The following is a 21,754-nucleotide window of genomic DNA, read 5'->3' on the forward strand; positions in this document are numbered from 1 at the left end:
ATTATTGAAATTGCTATTGTCACGTCCTTAAATTGGTACACAGGTCAGCTATAGCATAAAATATGTAATGGTGGCAATTTGTCAGCATTGAAAATTCTGACAGAACGGGATTCAGTGCATGATTTTATGTGTTTACAAAACTATACTGCCCCACCCCCACCCCATTCTCACTCTCTGATGTTGATCTCCTTTGTTCCAAATGCAGACGCAAAGTCTCTTCACCTGCATAACATCTCGGGGCACCTGGTGAATGTGTGGCAAACAGAGGTCACTTATTAAACACTGTTGTTTGATGGGCTACATTTATTAATTGTTTAAAATTATTTTGACTCTAAGCTCCCAGAGGGTGAAAATCAGCAGCTACATGACAGTGGCCCTTAATAAGGGTGTGCAAATAAATGAATTGAACCTGTCGAGACTGAAGTCTGGGCTGTAAAGCCCCTTGTGGTGGCCACTCAGCACTGGTTTGCCATTCTGGAGACCCGGAAAGCCTCTTATCTCTTGTCCCCTTGTACATCCTACTTTTGTAGGAGAGGCATTCACAACCCTGAGATTGTTAGACTACCCTCTGCAGGAAGCTGTCTGGGCCATCATTATTACCCTGGCTGTCTGCAGTCTGTTTTGCTGGTCCCCTCAGACTCAAAGTCATCTTCAGAACTCATTGGTTACAGATTGAACACCATCCACCATCCCCATCTGAGATGGGTTATTTTTTCTCTTTTGTTTCAGTTCTTAAAGATTTCCAGGTCACAATACTAGCAAACATTTATGGAGAGCTTACAATGTGTTAGGCAGTGTACCTAGATTCATTTTATGTTGTGATTCTCACAACATCCCTATGAGGTAGGCACCCCCATTTTCAGGTGAGAAGACTGAGGGTTAACTGGAAATTAACCAACTTGCCCCGAGTCACTCAGCTGGAGGGTGGAAAAGCCACTCTGCTCTGTGCTTTCCACTCTGGGTGGACACAGCCACTCTCTCCCTGGTCAGGCTGCTAATTCACCAATGGAAACTCTCCCTTGGCTGTTGGCTTCCCTTCCCTCCTGGTTCCCAGAGAGCCCACTGAAAGCCTTCTTTCTCTACCTGAGAAATCAGGGACTAAAACATCTGCTCCTGGGAACATATATCTCCAAATTCCATGGTCTGTGTCTGGTGACCTATCTTGAAGACAAGTGCTCTGGGTTTCTGAGATTTGTTTTGTTTTTTAATGAGCACCTAATGAGGTGTACCACATAGGGAATGAGAGTTACAGACTTTTCATAGGAGAAAAAGGCAGTCTGTTTTCCTGATTGGTTGAACTAGTCCTTCAATAAAATTCTATTGATATGATTTGTGTCTGATCTTCTCTTTCCTCTGTGGTGATGTTTCTGATTTAGGCTAAAACATAAATTGTGTGATTTTGGCTCATGGCCACAGGCCTGGGCTTCAGGGAGGGAAGCAGCAGCAAACTCCTGTGCCTCAGTCCACGTTAGCAGAGCTCTTGTTCCACTTCACTCTTCTAAAAACGTTGCTGAACACACCACTGTGGTCAAACAGAAGACTTTTAATTTTCTTCCTTTAGTTTGGCAGTAAACATCTGGCAGTCTCCATATCTGGGGTTGTTAGATGGCGCTCACAGTTTGAGTTGCCAAATTAATGTAGATCCTGAGAGCTTTGGGGAGAACTCATTACCCTCTGACAGTTTTTCAGATTTGACAGGTGCTCTGTGCTACTTTCTCAGAGTTCTTCCTTCACCTGGACAATCTGAATGTTATGGTTGGTCACATCAGTTTCCTGTAAGGAGCATCTGGGTCTTAGTGTGTTCACAGAATGATGTTTCTGTCCTTAGAGTCCTTAGAGCAAAAGTCCATCTGCATCTTCACATTCACCTAGTCCCATTTGCCCTTGCAAAACAACTGCTGAGATGAGGAATAGCCCTGCACTGGATGAGGGACCAGTGAGGTCATATCTGGATTGAATTCAATGACATTTCAATTTTAACTTCAGGCCACAGCCAGAAAGCTGGACATGTATCTTAGTGTTAATTCAAAAGACTATCTGAAGGATTCTCATGGACCACCAATGGCCCACAGGCCACTCTGAGAACCATAGAGAATGGTCTGAAAACAAAGTAAAATGAGTTAATTTAAAAATAAAGATTTTTTTTATCCGACTAGGAACCATGAGGTTGCGGGTTCAATCCTTGGCCTCACTCAGTAGGTTAAGGATCCAGTGTAGCTGTGAGCTGTAGTGTAGGTCACAGACGCGGCTCGGATCCCGCATTGCTGTGGCTCTGGCATAGGCTGGCGGCTACAGCTCCAATTAGACCCCTAGCCTGGGAACCTCCATATGCCATGGGTGTGGCCCTAAAAAGACAAAAAAAAAACCCAAAAAATAAAAATAAAAAATAAAGATTTTTCTGTACAGCAGAGATTAGCACAACATTGTAAATCAACTATAATAAAAAAAATTGTAATTAAAAAAATAGGAGTTCCTGACATGGCTCAGCAGTTAACAAACCTGACTAGTATCCATGAGAACACAGGTGTTGTCATGAGCTGTGGTGTAGGTCACAGATGTGGCCTGGCTCCTGCGTTGCTGTGGCTGTGGTGTAGGCCAGCAGCTGCAGCTCCAATTTGACCCCTAGCCTGGGAACTTCCACATGCTACGGGCACAGCCCTAAAAAGTCAAAAAAAATTTTAAAATAAAGATTTTTTGAAAAGTCCTGGAGAATAGACATTAGCAAAATCAACTCCCCAGACTGCTGGGGGAACTGAATGTGAGCAGCAAGAGCTCCTGTAGAGTGCCCTGGGAATGCCCCCAACCAGGGGACCTTGGTAGTATTTCTACCAAGGGAAGAACTTAGCACCCTTCCCTTGGTAGAAACACTTGCTTTCAGCTCTATCTGGAATGTAAATTTTTCTAAAAATAAGACAACTGCATTTTCTGCACAACAGCAGAAATTAGTCAAATTATGAAAAGGAATCTGGGCATAAATTAGGACAGCCATTTAGATATTTGATTTTGGTAACACATTGATAGTAGATAACTTTACCCACAAGTTATCTGGTGTATTTGGAATAGTTTTTTTTTTTTTTTTTTTTCCTTTTCCCTGATTATACAAGCTCATTGCAAGAAATTCACAAAAATATAAAGAGGAAAATCATCTCTGCTGCCTAGGATAACCACAATTATTATTGGGGGATATCTACTTCCATGCATAGTGGTATGTATCTTTCAAACGAAAAAGATTCATACTCAATATACTATGTTGTAGCCTGCTTTTTTTTTTTTAACAACTGTATGGAAATATAAATCACATACTATAAAATTCACCATTTTAAGGATACAATTCAGTGATTTTTAGTAAATTTACAGAATTGAGCCACCATCACTACAATCCCATTTTAGAATATTTCCATCATGTGGCCAGTTTCTTTTGCTTAGCATATTGTGACCGTTTTTCCGTATCAACACAGACCACAATGGCTTTTGGATATTCCATTGTGTAAATGTGTCATATCCATATCAATACTAGTGTCTATCTAGGTTCTTTTAAGATTTTATTATTACAAACTTGTAATACATTTATTTGAAATTGTCCGAATATTTTTATAAAATCAATTTTCCAGGTGGACTTACAGGGTCCAAGTGGCAATCCAGTGAAGTTTTTTATTTATATTGCCAGAATTCTCCTCCAGAAAGGTGGTGTAAATTTCATCTCCCACCAGCAGTAGATGACAGGTCTTCTTTCTTCATACTCTTGATAATACTGAGTTGTCAGTCTTTTTAGTCTTTGTCAGTCTGATGGGAGAAAAATAATATATTTTTCTTTATTTATTTCTATTTTTTAAAAAATTTTTAATAAAAATATTTTTTCTTTAATGTACAAAATATCACTGAGAGGATCAGTGTTTTTCATAAGTTTATTGGCTGTTTTTGTTTCTTCTTTGGGGAATTGCCTATTTTTCTTTTGAAAAGTTAGTCTTTTTTTTTTTTTAATTTTTCCCCTCAAGGTTATTAATACTTTTTTTATATAAACTGCATTACTTTCTCTTTTAGCTTTGTTTTTATTTATAAAATGAAGTTTACCTATAGATTTATAAAAATATATATCTGCAAACAAAATGTAAAATTCCTTCTATAGCTGAAAATACCAAAAAAAATTTAACAACTTCCATGCCTCTATTTAACAGGCATTAATTAAGTGCCTGCTGTGTGTCACGTACTTGAGCCAACCAATAGAAGTGAGTGTTGAACAAAACAACATAATCCCTGCCCTCATGGAATTTTCATTCTGGTGATTCCTTGTCTTTTCAGCTTTCTTAAGACTCTTACTTGTTCAGAAGCTTAGTTTCTAAACTATAATTCAGGGAAATTCACAACTTGCAAGCCTACAAAATAGAGAATATAAAATGTATGAGTTCTCTAGTAATATTCATTCAGTAAATATTTACTGGGCATCTTATGTCAAGTATTGTTGATGTTTTTAGAGATCCAAATGTAAAACCAAGTGGTCCTGTATCAGGGGAGTACAGTTTATTTAGGGCCACACATAGGCATATGGAAGTTCCCAGGCTAGGGGTTGAATCTGAGCTGCAGCTGCCGACCTACGCCACAGCCACAGCAACGCCAGATCTGAGCCATGTATGAAATCTACACCACAGCTCACAGCAACACTGGATCCCCAACCCACTGAGTGAGGCCAGGAATCAAACCTGCATCCTCATGGATACTAGTCAGGTTCATTATTGCTGAGCCACAATGGGAACTCCATCTTTTTGTTTTTTTAGAATGTTTGGTAGCCAAAAAAAAATTTTTTTAATGAATGGAGTATAATGTATAAACACTTTGAATCACTCTGTTGTTGTACACCTGAAACTAATATATAATTCAACTATACTTCAATTTTTTAATTAAAAATTATTTTTTAAAACGCTCCAAGATGAAAATTCCCCATTGGGCCCCTTTTTTTTAAGAGGACTTGACTTTCAGGGTATCTTATGTGGAAAAGGCATCAATGTTAATTCAGCGGAGTTAGATGCATTCTGACACTTCATCTGGCTGATACAGGGAGAGACTGCCATCCTTCCCCCCAGCACCCCTGTTCCCAGAGCTACCAAGACACCCCCATCCATCACCAGCAGCTTCCATGGGAGTAACCCCCTGCTCCACAGTCACAACTTAAGAAATTTGGAAGAAACAGAATGTAGGTTCTTGCTTTGAAAAAAAAAGTTGAGATATATGCTCTTGTGGTGCTAGCCACCATGTGTGATACTACAGCATCAGAATCACCAAGCCAAAGGAGAGAAGCCAAATTCTAGGAGCTGTGGAGGGTTATCAAGAGGGGAGCCTTATGTTTGAGAAATTTTGCACAGAGTAAGGAGTGCTGGCGGGTAGAAAGGAGGCAGTGGAGACAGTGTACCAGGAGATGCTAGAAAGGATGTGGTGATGAAAAGTAAACTACTTTTGTCCCTAAAGACAAAGTCATCATGATATACTACAATTAATAAAATGTCCTGGGATTGGTGTTTGTTCTTTATCCTCACTAAATGATTCCATTTACCCCAACTGTTTTCTTCCAATTTATTCAAGAGTAGACCATACTTTGCTTTAGAAAAGTTTGCTTTGCCTGGCTGCAACACTGATTTGGGACAACAGTGGCCACCAGGATTACTCTATTTCATACTCAAGGTTATTGCTTTAGTAGATGGATGGATCCAGCTAGCTAGACTATTGTATAAGCTGAATTCCTCATCGCTGTGGGGTGCCGGGCATTTGGTTAGCAGCTGTGGCTGCTGCTTACTGCTAAGGTATGAACAAATCACCCCACTGACGAGCTGAGCTCAGGGTGGTCTAATTAAAACAGACACCACTTGGATACAACTTCACAGGACCTTGGAATGCAGGGGAGTTTAGGGGTCATCTAGTCCAACCACCCACACATTTCCAGTGAGACCTGCAAGAACTAAATCACTTCTGCCACAGCTTTAACAGGCAGACACACCATACGCATTCTCATGCACGAGCCCCATTCTGTTCCATGTACACTCAAACTTTATTTGGTTGCCTGCACGGGGCTGGAGAGGAGGAGAGCCAGGTCAGTAGGGGTGATTCAGAGTGTGCTCCATGATGGTCAGAAGTGCCAGCCATGTCTCCTGGGCTGTGGGGATGATCTGGGAGGCTGGCAACAGGAAGCCATAGCGCCCAGTGTCCCGGAGCTCGAAGGAGAAGGAGTACTTGATGCCCTGGTTGTACGTCCAGTCAATGGTGCCTCCACTGGCTTGGTCTGGGGCAGGAGTAGAAACAGGAGAACAAAGGTCACTCCCTTGGAAACATTTGTGTGGGCCAGGCTAATGGTCCAAAGCCCAGAGCCTTGTGCAGTGCTGGCTGGAGTCAGCATCTGCTGAGTTCCTCATGTTGATCAAGCAGCCTGGCTTTGCCCAAGAAGCTCCCCTAAGGATCTCAGTCCAAGAGGCCCAGAGAGGCAGACCAGCAATGGTTCTCCTCTCACTGGGGATGCAGGAAGTTCCCGAGATTTTGAAAGCCCTACTGAAAACCACCTCCACTGAACAGCCACTTGGGTCAAGGCCCTAAATATACCAGACTTGCCCACTTTGGTAACCGGGATTGTCCTCCAGGGCGCTGGTCTGCAGGGCAAAAGTGCAGGGGCCAGAGTCAAAGCAAAAGCCCCTCGTCTGTCTGCCCAGATTTGCAGTAGGTAATGCGATGCTGTGGAATTAGGCTGGGGAGAGGGAAGTAGCTGCGTGTCAGAATTTAACCTGACAATATTGAACGAAGCAAAAACCTTTTGACCAGGGTTGAAACAGTTTCCAAAGAAGGCCTGGAGGCCAAAACCAAGGCCAGCCCCAAGTAAGACTGTGGCCTGCTTAGCCCCCAACACCAGGTGCTCCAGGAAGTCTGAGGTATGTGTCCCCGTCCCCTGCTTTGTCAGTTCTCTTGACTCCTGTCAGCCCCTCACACACTCGCCCCACCTCTCCGCTATAGCCACTGGGTCTCTGTGCTCTTCCTGCTAGGCCAGGGCACATGGTAGGGCCTTCATTCTAGAAGATTTCCATCTAGAAGACTCTTCCTCAGATAGCCTCTTGACTCCATCCCTCATTTCCTTCAGCACTTGTCCAAATGCTGCTCTCTCAAGGAAGCCTTCCCTCCAGCCCACCTGCCCTGCTTGCACCCCTAGTACTCCTGAGGCCCCTCACCCTGTCCTAGCAGTTCTTTTCCTCCCTAGTACTTAGCACCTAACATACCGTATCATTTCCTTATTCATGTTTATTGTCGGTCTCCCTGGCTATGATGACAGTTTCCTGGTCTTTGTTTACCTTATTCCCAACTGTATCCCAAGCACACAAAACAATGCCTGGCACATAGTAGGTGTTCAGTAAACATTTGTTGGCCTAATTCCATTTTGATATAGCAGTGCTTCCCCCAGGGGAAAATACAGGCTACCTATCCTCTAATTGAAGGGCTTTGGAGGAGGAACATTTTTTTAAGTTGGATTTCTTGCGGATCTACAAAGGCCAGCAAAACTCTCCACCCCCTCTAGGCATGAAACTGGACTTAACCGCAAGATAAGAGGACAGAGGTTCTTAGAAGAAGTTAAGCTGAAGTGTTTGAAGCTATGGAGGAAGGCAGAGTTCACATGAGGAAACTGCCCACCAAGCCAGCAGTTGTCAGGCACAGCTAGGGCCGTTCTTCTTGCCCATGCTCCCAGATCAAGGCACCTCCTCCAGGAGGGACACTCCGCTGGGCATGGAAAGCCAGCTGAGCTTCCTCCCAAGACCACCCACAGAGACCATGCACCCACTTACAAATTGTAGTGATGATGCTGCCATACTGGAACTTGGTCCCATACAGAGAGGTCAGGGCGGCAACAGCAGACTTAGATATCTGATCCTGGAGAAAACACCAAGCAAGACCACTTGTAAGTGCCAGCAACACCAGACCCCCCAGAGCAGCAGAGCCAGGGTGTCCTGGGGGCTGGGAGGTAACCTAGGAGCAAATACCCTGCAGAAGTCGGCCCCCAGCAGACAGCAAGGAGCTGGGTAGGGCCTGCAGATTCAACCCCGGGAACTCAGCAGCCCCATGATCCTCTGACCTTTCAGGATGTCTGGCTGGTACTTCCCTGCCCATTGGTCACCCTGCAGTTCCAAGTATGAACTTGTGGTACAAGCTCAAAGTTCAGCCCTGCCCCTTGTTCTGTCATGTGACAGAAGTGACTCAACTACTCTGTGCCTCAGCTTTGAAGACAGAAAGGCTAGCCTGCCTTGCTGGTCTTCCCAAGCCATAAGGGGGTCCATGGGAAAAAGGATGCTAGGCACAGTGTAAACCCTCTTGGCTTAAACAGCTTTGATGGATGAAAACCTAGGCTTGCCCAAAGCTGCTCTGGGGGTGGGAGGAGAAGCAGGGGTCAGCACATACCAGCTCATCCTTGTCCGCAGGTGCTTCTGTTTTGTAGCCATAGGGATAGAGGAGGAGCTGGGAGTAGCTGTGGATGGAGATGAAGGCCTTGATGTTTCCATGGTCGTTCACAAAGTCCACGATGGACTTGACTTCCACTTCAGAATTGGGAAACTTGCCATGGTAAGTTTCCGAGCATGGGTTGCTGCTGGCTCCTGCCCCTGTGGGAAGGGAGGGGAGTAGTCTGCATTCCTTACACCCAAGCAATGTGGCTTCCATGGCTCTGGTCTTTGCATGGAATTCGGGGTGAGATGAGATGCAAGAAGGCTCACCCCCACCCTGGATTAGGGAAGGGCAGAAGGCTTTTATAACCTGGGGGTCCTGCCTCCCTCCCCAGCCAAGCTTAAACAAAGCTAATGGACATGCCCAGAGAGGTAAGAAGGGCTCCTCATGTGAGACCAGTTCTTGTAGTGAAGTGACCACAGATGGAAGGAGCTGAAGTTATGCTAGAAAACCCCCAGACAGGTTTCAGACTTCGGTTCCACTGGGAGGGACTTTATAAGCAAGGGACAAGCAGATCTCAGAGGGCCACCTTCCTCACTGGGCACCTTGGAGGAGGGGCCAACATTCCCCCTGTGCCCCCATTGTTAGGGCAGGAGAGGAGTGGGGCCAGCAGGACAAAGGATGGCAAGGAGCCATTCCAGGGTGTCCCATCCCTGCTCCCCAAACCACACTGGGCCTTACCCCCAAAGCCGGCATCCCAGTTCCTGTTGGGGTCCACCCCAACACAGAAAGAGCCCGACGTGCGGGATCGAGTCTTGCGCCACATTCGATTCTGAGAAAGGAAAAGTGGATTAGCCACCCCACAGCAGGCACAATCCAAAGCCTGGGTGCGGACATGACGTGGGATCAGAAACCACTTTCAGCTGTTTGTCAAGGAGCAAGATCTGCAAGGGGGGGCTCTTGGATGAAGGAGAATGGAGGAGACTATGGATGGTATTTGGCCAGCGGGTTCTACTAGTGCAAAGTGAAGAGGGTATGTGACATCTCCCCAACCCCTTACACAATTGATTGGTGAGCTGCTCTCCCATAAAAATAAAACAGAACCAGAGAATAAGATCTAGACAGTGGGTCTCCACTGGGGACAGTTCTGTCCCCTCACACCTGGACATCTGGCAATATCTGAAGATATTTTTGGTCTCAACTATGGGGTTGAACAGGTTAGGATGCTGACTGCAATGGACAGCCCTCCCCCTCCACACACAGAATTATCTGCCCCAAATATGAAGAATGCCGAGGTCAAGAACCCCTGATCTAGGAGGACAGGTCTGTCTGCCCCTCCCTCAGCTCCTGGGGGCTGAGATTAGGGGTCAGCAGCTTTGGGCCCAAGGTCTACCCTGCTTTCCCCGAGAATGAGAAAGTCCTATACCTCACTGTGGGTAAAGGCAAAACCGTCAGGGTTAGTGACAATCTCCAGGAAGATGTCCAAGTTGTCAAGAATGGCGGTGAAAGCCGGGTCCTGGCCATAGTCTTCAGTGATCTAATAGGAGTTAGGGAGCAGATGGGTAGAGTGAGCCAGGCCAGGCATCTGTCGTGCTAGAGCAACAGATGCCTGTCTTCAGCCTCCCTCTGTGGTCATTGCTTCTAGATGGGAAGCAGGCGTCAAGCTTTTGTGGGTCTTGGATACCAATGCCCCACCAGTCAAGAGCCCTCCCCACCTCTCCAGGCTTACCTTCTTTGCAAACCAGACCCCACTGGCCTGGGTGACCCACTCCCGGGAATGGATGCCCGTGTCAATCCAGATAGCCGGACGGTTGTTTCCCCCAGTGCTGAACTGAAAGAGAAGAGCAGCAAATAGCTCAGCTGGGACCATGTCTTGCCTCCTTGAAGGGGAGTGCACCCCATACCAGAAGCTGTCTACTCTCTGGTATCTCAAGTTAAGGCTCTATGAGGAGAGGCCATTACTCAGGTGGGATGTGTCGGTGGGTCTGGACAGGGATCCTGCAGAGCCTGGCCTTCTGCCCTTGGCTCAAGCTTGGGGCAAACATGACTCAGCCAGATTTTCAGGCCCCACCTGTTCTGATGCCCATACATAGTTCTCTGTTGGATGCCACAAACAAAATATTTTATCTGGACTACTAGACTCTGCAATACCTTCCACAACATGACACTTGATTGGAAACACTTGGGTCACTTAAAAGTTTAAATTGTATGTGTATAGGTATGCACACACCTATGCTACACAGGGAGTCTGTAGCATGACAGTGTGTTCTCTGTAACCTCGGGGTCACCCATGGGAGCCTAAGCACAGATGTGCGTGCCCATTCTTGCAGATGTGTCCACATGCGTCCACTTATAGGTGCCCATTACCTTCAGCACGTAGATGGGGCGGCCTTCATAGCTGCTGCCAATCTGGAGCTTGCTGACAAGCTGTGGGTGCTCGGCCACCAGTATGTCCATGAAGTCATAGATCTGAGGAGGCAGAGGAGGGAAGCCTGCCTTCATGGCTCCCAGACACCAGGCTACCTCCCTTGGCAGCTCCGTTAGCTAGCTACTGAGAGCGCTGCATGCAGAGGAGCCACGACCCAGAGCCTCCATGCCCCGCGGAGACAGAGCAGGTGCCATGCACACCTGGGCTGGCCCTAGCTAGCTCTGGCTGCACGCTGGCAGTCTGATAAAGAGCTTGGTGTTTGTAGGGAGTGGCCCCCGGGACCCTCACCTCCTCCAGGGTGTGGTAGGTGGCGTAGTTAAAGGTGCTGGTGGTGCGGGCTCGGCCCTGGGAAGCGAACATCTGCTCCTGCTCCTCATCCAGCAGCAACTGCACATCCTCGATCATGATTGTATATCTGATGCCATGGGCCTCCAGGAAGACTTTGACAGCCTGGATGCTGGGGAAGGGCACTCGGACGTCGATGGGGAAGCCTGGCCTGGCAGGGCCCCGCCAGAAGTCCAGCTGGGAGGACAAAAGCCGGCACTGTCACAGCAGGCTGGGAAAGGGCCCACCTGGGAGGGGTGTTGATGCTGGAATTTCTCAATTTCCCATACCATTGGGGATGGGGCACAGGTGTTAGGAGCAGAGGAGGAAGGGAACCCTGGGCACTGGACAAAGTCCTGTTTGGTCAGCGAAATGGCCCAGGGAGCAGAGTGGAGAGGCTTTGAGGCAGCAAGGGAGAGAGAAGAGCTAGAAAGTGAGGGCTGGAGAGGGGGTGTATATGCGCTCTTTTATGCAGATGCTCAAGGGCAGCAAGATTCTGCAAGTGGGAGGTTTAAGTCACCTCCTAATCAGCCCCATGGCTCCTTCCTGGGTAGCTAGGGAGAGCCAAGACCGCAGTTGGCCTGGGTGGGTGGGGGCCTGGGACAGGCCCATCAGCCCAGAAAGGTACCCTGGGGCCTCAGGGTAACTCCCACTTCCTCTGACCTGCAAGTGCTCCAGGTCCTCCAGCTCCTTCACCTTCTGTACCTGGGCTTCATCATCCACAGAGATTCGGAGCACCTGATGCCTAGGCAGAGTGAGAGGGGAGACTGAGGGCCTCAGCAGCTCTCACTGGCCATGCACACTCCCCAGGAGAGAGAAGGGTGGCTGGGCCTCAGTCCTTTGGGCCAAGGGATCCTAGCAACGGGAGGCCTGAGCACCTTGGAATCTTCTGGACACTGCTACTATCCCCATCCCAAACTCTTTAAACTCAAGTTTAAACTCATCTCCAAAGCCAGCCTCCTGTTGCCACCTCTCCTGAAAATTCTTCCTCAGAGCTTAAATTTCTCCAGAGCCCAGAAGGCTGTCCTAAGAGACCAGCTCCCTTCTCAGCCCAGGTCCCTAGTCAGCCTGACTTCCAGGATAAGCTAGTCTGCTTCTCTCTGGCCATCTTCCCATGCCTCTGTCTGTCCATCTCTCAAGATGCTGGCTGGGGGCCGAGTCCTCCCTATCTCCCCTCCGAGCATCCACCCTCCTCTCCATGCTCCTACCCCACAAAATCCTCTTTGGCAAGGACACCCCCCAATAATACACTAAAAATCAGCAGCCCCCACATGCTGAAGCCAGTGAGGAAGTTCAACTGAGGCTGAGAAGGTCCTGCAGCCTTTTAAACGCTCCCAGGGCAGAGGCTTTCTGGCTGTGCCCAAGAGCTGTCCTTATGCTTGCACCTGGGTCCAATCCCACGGGGAGGGAGAAGTGGCAGTTCTGAGCTCTGACACCTTCCCCTGTCCCTGATAAAGTGGCAGGGAACAGGGCAGCTGGAGAGATAAGCCAGGTCTCTACCCCTGGCCATGAAGGGCCAGCCTGGTCCTGAGGGTCAGCTGGGGCTGAGGCCTCCAAGCTGGAACCCCGCTTGCCACAGCCCTGTAGCCCACAGCCCCTGAGGTCCTGTTTACTGACCAAGCAGTGTAGAAGGAGCTAGGACTCTTTAGTGGCCACATTAACTAGGGCCTCATACAAGGCATCCCCTTCTCCCACATCCCTGAGTGCCAGCTCTTCTGTCCCTATGACAGACTTAGCTGGGACCATCTGCCCACTGCCAGGTTCCAAATTTGATGGCATCTCACCACACTGGTTTTGTCCAGGGCTGCCTGGCCCCTAGGTACAGCTCCTTGAAGGGAACTTCCCAGCCCCACTCCTACTAGTCTCAGTGGCCTTGTGGGAATCAGGACACAGCAGCAGAAGCGAAAAGTTTCACCCCACCCCTACCACTCTGGGCTCTGGGATCAGGGTTGCCCTTGATGGGAACTATAACCAGATGTCATCTGAGTAGATAGGGTGGTGGCGGGAACCAGGGCCAGACCCCTGTTGGGACTGCACAGTGTACAGGAGAAACTGGAATTCACAAACAGGAATTTGTTTTGGCTCTGGCTGCTGATCTCATTGCAGAGACATCTGACACAAATCCACCCTAATCCACAGGGGCCCCAGCAGTTCCCAGCACCATCTGGGGGCCCTGCTCTATGTCAGGGCCTCACTCTTAGGCACTGACAAGAGCCCGAGGCAGCCCTTTCTGGTTTCCATTTGTTCCCTCTGCCTCTCCAATCCACTCTCTACCTGGCCAACCTTCGTGTGCCAAGGCAGAGTGACCACGTTACATTTACCACAACTCTCTCCTGAGCATAGCTCTGGGAAGATGATCAAACACTGAATTAACCCTCAACAGATGTTGAGCCTCCATGAAGACTGTTCTACTCCAGCAGCATTGCCAGCCCTCCAGCCCCCAGGCAAGGCTTACCTCTTCTCTGAAATTCCTTCTGGCTTCTTTCTCTTTCACATATCTGCCCCTTCTCTGAATGCTCATCTCTTTGCACATTCATCCTTCTGGGCTAGGTTCTGTGGTCCCACCCACGCTGATGCCCAAGGCAGACTGGTCCCTGATCTCATGGAACTCAGTCCGGCAGGGAAGAGAGAAGTAACCAACACACTTGTGTTCTTCAAGATTTCCAAGGAGCTGTTGGTCACCAAGACAGGATTAAACATGAAGGATAAAGGGGAGGTAGAGAGGGGCTTTCACCCAGTTGTAGGTCTGACAGCTGGGAGAGGGGAAAGGGAAGGAAGGAGGATTGGGCAGGAAGAACTCGGGCAGCAGTGCAGTGCCAAGAACATTTCAGTCGGGTTGATCCGTAATCTTGAAGCCAACGCTGTAGTTCAGGGGGTCGCTATGTCCCACAGGCATGCTGGCACTAGTGCTGCGCTCAGCTCAGTCACTAGCTGGGAAGAGCCCGTGGAAAGTGTGGCCTTGTTGCACCATGGCAATGGTTGCATCAGTCAACTATGCTCCCCACTGGCCTGTCAGGGAGCTGAGGGAGCTCACAGTTTAGTGGGATAGATGGAAGTAACCAACCAATATGTTAGTTTTCCAGCAGGTCTCCAATAAGCTGTCACCAAAACAGAATTAAACATTCTGGACACTCATTGGGCTTCTCTCCTTGACAGAGGAGACCTGGGCAGTCAGTGCATTTTCTGTGACTTAGATCAAAAAGCACGAGTAGGGCTTATGGACTCAGAACTATGACTTTACCAAGAAAGTGAAAAGTCACCTGGGTCTTAATGACTGGATTTTGCCAGGCAGGGAAGGGAAAGGGTGTTTCTCTCATTACTTTCTGCTTAAACACAAACTCATTTCTCCTGAATTGTTCCTAGAGTGTTGTTTCTGTCTCCCCAGTGAAACTAGATATTTCCTAAGACCAGGAACAATGTCCCACCCATCCCTCACAGTCCCCCTCCTCTCTTAGTGCCCTGCAGTGCTCTCAAGGTATTCTAATCTGTTCCCCAACAGGAAAGAAGGTTTTGTAGGGCCTTTCTTTAGTTTGCATTATGAAAACAATATTTCTTTTTCTGTTTCCAAATCAGAAGCTGTCCTGTAATTTTTAATGTTTCACAAACACTACACATGGCAAGGGGGGTGTTGGCTAATTCTTGGGACTTCTGTGCTTTCCAGAAAAGACAAGCCCATTGGAAAAGGGGGAAAAGCGGGGGGAGGGGGGGACTGCCTCACCAAGAGGGTCTCTTGCTACCTCCAGTAAGCAAGCTAAGCTGTCCAAGGGTCATATAACCTATTTTCTTGCAAGGCTGGAAAAGATTAATTCAACGCTGCAAGCTGAAATTAGGGCCAGCAATGACAGGAAGCTGAAAGCACACTGGCAGAGGAATGTAGGTCTCAGGCAGAGGTTAAGCCTAATTCCTGGGTCCCTCCAAAGCACCTCAGGAAGCTGAAAATGGCCTCTTGCTTAAGACCAAATTGCTAAACTGGAACCTGGGGCAGAGGGCCACAGGTCTGCCTTTCTACCCATGGATGTGTTTCACATCCGCCCAGAGCAAGGGCAAAGATAAGGGCCATAGGGTTGAAAGCTGGGGGAACAGGCAGAGCACCAAGACCTAATAGCATGAGAAAGAAACCACCAGGCTGGCATCTAGATTCAAGGACAGGTCACTGGGTAAGTGCCTGAGTGCAAACAGACACAGACCTGCTGTTGTCACACCAACTATCATTCAGTGTCCCTCCCTCCTTCCAAACCCAGAATGTACAAAATGTCACACTTCAGGAAGTTCACCTCATTCCCAGCTCAGGGATAGATTGGTAAGATTGGTCTAAGATAATCTTCAGTAAATCTCATTCTCTTTTGTAAGTGACTGGTTCAGAGGTAGGCATGGGACCCAGTTTTGTCAAAAGACATATGAAGGGAGATCAATCAGGAAGCTTCTAGAAAACATTTCCCTACTCTTGAGAAGGAGGTACCTTTCTCTGGCTATCAAGAGAAGGATATCGAGATATTGTCCAGTCTGTTGCCCTACCTTTGGGTCACATAATTTGAAGAAATACAAATTTTCTTATTAATTGAAATGTCTGTTGTTGCTATAAAAATCATTCTAACTGATGCACTAAGCTTTTAAAATATTTGTATTATCATACACAAAAAAGAAAAAGAAAATATTTGTATTGTCAGAAAACAATAAATTTTAGCCCAGGGGAAGCTTTATGTGAAATGGAGAAAGGCACCCCTCTCAGTCTGGGCAGACATTATCCCTTATCCTCAGCAGAATACCTTTGTGCAGTGCACAAACTGGACAGCTATCCATGGCAGCCCTGCTGGGCATTCAGCCAAACACCCAAGCATGGTAAATGGGCTCTAAGACAGTTCTTAGAGACCCCCCAAAACTAAAACCTAGAAAGTGGATTGCTAAAGGGGCAGAAGGAGCAGTCCCCCATGTCCACATCAGAGATCAAAGAGCGCACCAGGGAGATCTTTGAAGAGAGTGCAAACGGCTGGATGCAGTAGATGGATCAGACTTCAGCTGTCTCCCTTGGGCAAGTGTGTTTAAGGCTGTACATGGGACAGTGTGTGTATGGGGTGAGAAGTGGGTGGGAATTTGAGGAGCCGATGGAGCACTCCTCAGTCTCTTACATGCCCCTCCCAGTATCCTCCTCCTGATAACAGCACCATCATCTTCCCTTAGGGTCCACCCTTCCTGACTCTGAGGCCATGTGATTCAGGTGGACCTAGCCACCCTACCCCCACCCCAGTGCTAGGGATGAGCTAACAAATTCTACATTTTTCCTCAAGCTTTTTCAAGTCAGTTTTCTGTCACGTAACTACAAAAAGTACCCAGTTAACACGAAGACATTGTCTAACTTCAAAAGCGAGCAAAATGAGAGATGCCTTGTAAAAGTAGGCTGCCACAAACCCAGTACACAATTCGGGGCAGGTCCCTGCATATCCCTGAGCCTCAGTTTCCTCATCTATGAAATGAGGGAGTTGGTCAGAATGATGGCCATGTGATTCTAGGGCATGCATATTTTTTACCCCTAAACAAATCACAGCCATAGTGACAGGTCTGGGCAGGGTGAAGAGGGCCTTGCCAGGTTTATGGGGAGATCAGAATAGGGCCTCTGGGCCCTGAGGCTTGAGATGGGTAATGTTCCCAGGGCAGGGTAGGCCAAGAGGGACCACATCCTGCTAAGGCTGTTCTAGGGGGTCTCAGGGTTGAGGGGCATCATGGGAGACAGGGAGGAAGAAGTCTGTCAGCAGCCTCCTTGAGTTTTGCTTTCACAGCTGAGTGTCCAGTATTTGCTAGCTTTGAGGAGCTGTGGAGCTGTCACTTTAAAGTAGCTAGCATGGAGTTCCCTTCGTGGCTCAGTGGTTAACAAACCTGACTAGTATCCGTGAGGATGAGGGTTCGATCCCTGGCCTCACTCATTGGATTAAGGATCTGGCGTTGCCGTGAGCTGTGGTGTAGGTTGCAGAGGTGGCTGGAATATAGCATTGCTGTGGCTGTGGGGTAGGCTGGCAGCTATGGCTGCAATTCGACCCTTAGCCTGGGAACCTCCATATTCCACGAGGGTGGCCCCAAAAAAAGACACAATAATAATAATAATAATAATAATAATAGTAGTAATAATAGAATAAAGTAGCTAGCACTGTTTGCCCTCAGAAATGGAAGCAGAATTTTTCTTTGGAGGAATTGTCGCACTCCAGTGGGTCTTAGGAAGGAAAGTCAAGTCACAGCCCAAATCTCAGAACAGAGATGCAGGAGAGAGAGGAACTAAGCAGGCATGTCCCATGTGCAGAAGGGAAAGGGTGAAGGGGAGGTTTGCTTCTGAGTCTGAGAGAGTTGCTGGGAAGCCTTGGGGGTGCATTCCTACACTGGAGTGGGGGCACAAGAGGCTGCCCCAGCAACACAGGAGCAGGCAGAGGCTCAAGGAGAGTGAAGGCGGTAGGGGTTACCTCATGGAGGAACAGGAACCACCAACCGCAGCATCAGTGATCGCCAGCATGCAGCTTGGGTGCTTTCTTTTCTCCATTGCATTTCCCTTCTGCGTTCCCAAGAGAAATGTTGTGAGATGTCACCCTGTGGCCTTGGCCATGTTTCAGGGAGTGGAAGGAGGCAGGCTGAAGGGCGGGGAAGTGGATGGAGAACCACAGATCTTGGCAGAGCTGGTTAGGAGAGAGCAAGAGGCCTAGTACAGGCCCTGGGGAGAGGCTAGGGAGGGATCAAACAATTAGAATGGCAAACATCAACATTCCCGGGATTGTCCCCGAATCCTAATCCTCGGGGGAAGGAGACCCTCTGAAGGCAAACAGGCTGGAGTTGTCCTTCACAGTTTGTCAAGCACTGACAGGCCCCTTGTTCACCGGTTTCTCCCTTGGCTTGTACTAAGTGACTGCCTGGGGCCTTCTTATTTTTCTAAAGAAGCTTTTTAAAGTTGAATTTTTCAGTAAAGTCATTTTCTTTCTGGCCCTGTCTGGGGCGGTCAGAGGGGAGAGAGAGGAGGAAGGGGAAGTGAAGAGCGCCTTACCGGACTCCTGAGTCCCCAGTCACTAGCCCATCACCCTCGCCACCCCACCCCCCCACCGCCCGCCACAAGACTCTTTTGCATTCCAAACTGCCTGCCTAGTTTGTTTTTTTAAGAAAGCAATAACCACAGCACATTCACTGTGGTTCTTTATAGCTTTCCATAGGTATAATCGCTCTTTCTCTCCTCAGTTTTTCCAATGTTTTTTTCTTTTAAATAAATGCTCATAAATTTTACTGGTGAAAAGGATGAAAAAACACACCTAAAAGAGAGCAGTTTGTTGGAAGAAAAAAAAAAAAAAAGCAGAATGCGAGGGAAAAAATTCTTGTTTAGTATTATATACCTAAGAAATCAGAGGGAAAAGTTCAAGTTTTATGAAAGAGATTATTCTGTAATATATCTGAAACTTGCATGATAAGTCTTGAGCTTTTACACCTTTACTTGTGAGCGTAAACCCCCAGCCATGAGCTCCACCCTGAGCTTGCTGAGGAGACCCTTCAGTCCTAGGAGGACAATCCCTGGCTTTCCTCGGCCATCAGGCTCCTGTGGGGCCTTGCGTAAGCTGCATGATCCAGAGGCCCCAAGACTTTACAACTGCAAAGGGTTGGATTAGAAGCTTTCAAAAGACCCTTTTATCTGGAAAGTTCTATGGCTTTATGATTAAGTCACTTGAACTAGAGCAAAGAAACAGATTCAGAGGCCCCTTCAGATCCTCTCCTCCCCTCAGAGAAGCTGCCACAGACTCTGCTGGCTGCCTTCCCAATGTCCATCCTCCCCTTCTTCCTTACCAACAGAACTCCAGGTTGTGGTTTTTTTTTGGGGGGGGGTGGGCAGCAATGTGCCCAGCTATAAAGCAATTTCCTAGCCTCCCTTGGCAGCTGGGTCAGCCATCTGACACAGTCCCAGCCAATAAGCTGTAAGTTTAAGTCCACAGATGGCCAACTCACGGACTCACATCTATTTTTCGGCCTCTTGCACTTCCTGCCTGGAATTCATTCATACGATGGTGACAGACTAGAGATCAGAATGATAGCAGAGGGGCAAAACAGGGCAGGCCAGAGGGGTCTGGGTTTCCAGTGCATCAAGGGGTCACTGAACTAGCCCTGGACCACCCACCTCAGATAACTTGCTATGTAACAGAAACAAAACCTTGATCTGGTTAGGCCACAATAAGGTGGGTAGACTAAACCTAGTCCTAATTTGTACTAGGCCAAGGAGAAGCAAAAACCCTTTTAACAAATTCCAGGTACCTACTGTGTGCCTGAGAGGAACTGAGTGAGGGTGAATAACCCAGACATGCTCGCTTCCCTCACAGGCTCTCAAACTAGCAGTGGAGACAACAACATATAAAGTCAATTAATTATCACTGTTATCAAAGAAATAAAAAAAGGCCTGGGAAAAGGAAGAAATCTACTTCCAGTGGTTGGTCCTAGAAGGTAATGGTGAAGAAATGATATTGAAGGGAAAATTTTAAGGAAAGAATACTCCAGACTGAAGGAGCAGCACATGCCAAGGCCTCTAGCTGGGAAGGAACTGAAGGTTGGTGAGGTTGGGTGAGGTTGGGGCTGATGAACGAAGCATACTGAAACAAGGTGAGAGAAGTCTGGCCCCCTCACAGAGCCTGGAAGGGCCAGCCATTGCTGTGGCACCTTGGGTGGATTTTAAGTCGTTGAAGGATTTTAAGGGAAAAGTTACCTTGTAAGAAGACCCCCATCTGGGAAGAAGTTTCAGCCCCAACTTTTGTGGGTTTGTTGGCTGCCCAGAGATCTTGCCAGCGTGGCTGTGAGAACAAGCTCCTAGTCCTGGTCCTGAAGGGCTCTGGGCATGATTCAGGTTCACCTGCAAGCCAGTCTCAGGCCTGCCACTCAGTAGCTGTGTGCCTTTTAGCCACTGTCCTCTCTGAGTCTGAGCTTCCTGAAAATAAGGACAGTAGTAGTCCTACTTCTTGGAGCTGCGAGGAGGCAATGTGTTGAATCCTTGGAACCATGCTGGGCACATAGTAAGTGCCAGAAAAGAATTTATTATTTTCACTGTTACTGGGAAATCCATCAATCCAGATACTCTTGCCTCTAGGGCAATGCTTCTCTGACGAGGCATTAGCACCACCTGAGTCCCATCCTCAGAGATTCTGATTCAGTACAGCTGGTGAGGCCTGAGAATTTGCTTTTCCAATAAGGGCCCAGGATGCTGATGCCTGTGTGATGCAGACCACACTGCATTAGGCTAGGGGCAACTCAGCCCCTTGGGAATATTTGGAGGATGACTGGCCCCCCACTGTCGCAGCCACCTTCAGCTCTAATGGACAGTGACAGAGGGTGGGAGCCCCAACTCTCCCTAGGAGACTTGAACATGAACTTCTGAGAGGCAGGAGAGCAGGGCTCAGTGGTTCTCAGCCTTTAAAGGAACTCAGAACTCGTGGGAAAGATGGTAAAAATGCAGATTTTATGGGTCTACCCTAGAGATTGTTTCAGTCTGGGGATGGGACCCAAATATCTTTATGTTAAACACCTCCCGATGGATTCTGCCAGAGGCCACACTTGGACAAATGGTGATGTGGTGGTTTTGGAGTTCAAACCCACCTTTCAATCTGTGTGGCCTTTTGTGACCTCTAAAATCTCTCCAAATTGTGCTTTCCTTATCTGAGCTTATTAAAGAGCTTAATTATACCAGTAATGTTCTCCCCATGAGGATGAAATAAAAATATTTGTGCAAACGGCATAAAAATTATAATCACAGACTCCAGTGAACAAAAGTATAACTTCCTTTATTTACCTATATTGCCTACATTAACTTAGCCCATGACCTCAGCTTGGAAATTCTGGCTCACCTGGACCATTTCTAGCATTAAGACAAACCAACCAACCTCAGTCTCTCTTGGGAAACTCTAGCCTGAGTCAGGATTCTTTCTTTCTCTATTGCAGACTTTTTCCCTGGAGATGATCTAGGTTCTTTGGGGATCCATTACCCTGACCTCTCCGGCCTCCCAGAGCTGGTCCTGGGCACAAGCATGCCCAGCTGATGCCCACCATGCCATCATGCCACTGGTGTATGGCCCCTGGGTTCAGCCTTTGTGCCTCTACTCTAGTCCTCCTCACCTGCCAATCTTCTCATTCCTTTGCTCAGAGATCTGAATAGCTCCATTACTCATGCATACCCAGCCATAAGCTGCCTCTAGTCACCTGTCCAGAGCCCTCACTCAGCCACTGTTAATCTGCAGCTCAGGCACCATACTGGACATGGGCCATACTTATAGTTTTGATCACCACTGATACCTGCCCCCTTCCACTAACTGGTCCAGCCTCTATCTTTTTTTGCAGGTTGGGTGAAAAAGTGGACTTGTTCTTATCCCCTGCCCCACCTTGCTTTCTTCCCTGTGATTTACAGTAAAACCCTTCACTGTGGGTCCTGCAGGGGCTGACTCATGGGTACCCACATCCTTTCCTTTAGCAACAATAACAAAAGTCCAGCCTTTGCAAATCAAAATCTTGTTTCTGCCTCACACTTACACAAAGCCATTCAGGACCCCAGTTGATCTCTTATTCTTGGGAGTACCTGCCTTTTTCCCCTGAAGGCAGAGCAAACAGCCT

At 47.8% G+C, this 21,754-nt stretch overlaps 1 protein-coding gene across 11 annotated transcripts; it reads right to left on the bottom strand.

Moving 5' to 3' along the window:
• Positions 1-285: 285 nt before the first annotated feature.
• CPA1 (carboxypeptidase A1) lies at positions 286-20,081 on the bottom strand. Of its 11 annotated transcripts, XR_014833205.1 has the most exons (14): positions 19,863-20,081; positions 17,599-17,687; positions 13,608-13,823; positions 11,816-11,897; positions 11,117-11,350; positions 10,768-10,869; positions 10,130-10,231; positions 9,827-9,937; positions 9,142-9,232; positions 8,419-8,618; positions 7,809-7,893; positions 6,050-6,268; positions 3,622-3,783; positions 1,183-2,099 (listed from the first exon to the last, which is right to left on the bottom strand). XR_014833205.1 is itself a non-coding variant. In XM_085004832.1 (11 exons), the coding sequence occupies exons 4-11, from the start codon at positions 11,231-11,233 to the stop codon at positions 6,081-6,083; spliced, it is 996 nt and encodes a 331-aa protein (XP_084860958.1). In that variant the 5' UTR covers positions 11,234-11,350; positions 11,816-11,897; positions 13,608-13,823; positions 17,599-17,689; the 3' UTR covers positions 6,019-6,080.
• Positions 20,082-21,754: the final 1,673 nt, after the last annotated feature.

Source organism: Sus scrofa, chromosome 18 (genome assembly GCF_054392235.1).
Source record: "Sus scrofa isolate SSC_HxYL_T2T_F1_AM1 chromosome 18, Sscrofa_HxYL_maternal_Yorkshire_Landrace_v2.0, whole genome shotgun sequence".
NCBI classification, from domain to species: domain Eukaryota; kingdom Metazoa; phylum Chordata; class Mammalia; order Artiodactyla; family Suidae; genus Sus; species Sus scrofa.

Coding starts and splice junctions, on each gene's coding strand:
- CPA1 (XM_005673165.4), bottom strand. CDS start 17,675: ATGGAGAAAAGAAAGCACCCAAGCTGCATGCTGGCGATCACTGATGCT. Junction 8,619..9,141: donor CTGGGATGCCGGCTTTGGGG/GTAAGGCCCAGT, acceptor CCCTTCCCACAG/GGGCAGGAGCCAGCAGCAAC. Junction 7,894..8,418: donor CTGCGGACAAGGATGAGCTG/GTATGTGCTGAC, acceptor TGTTTTCTCCAG/GATCAGATATCTAAGTCTGC.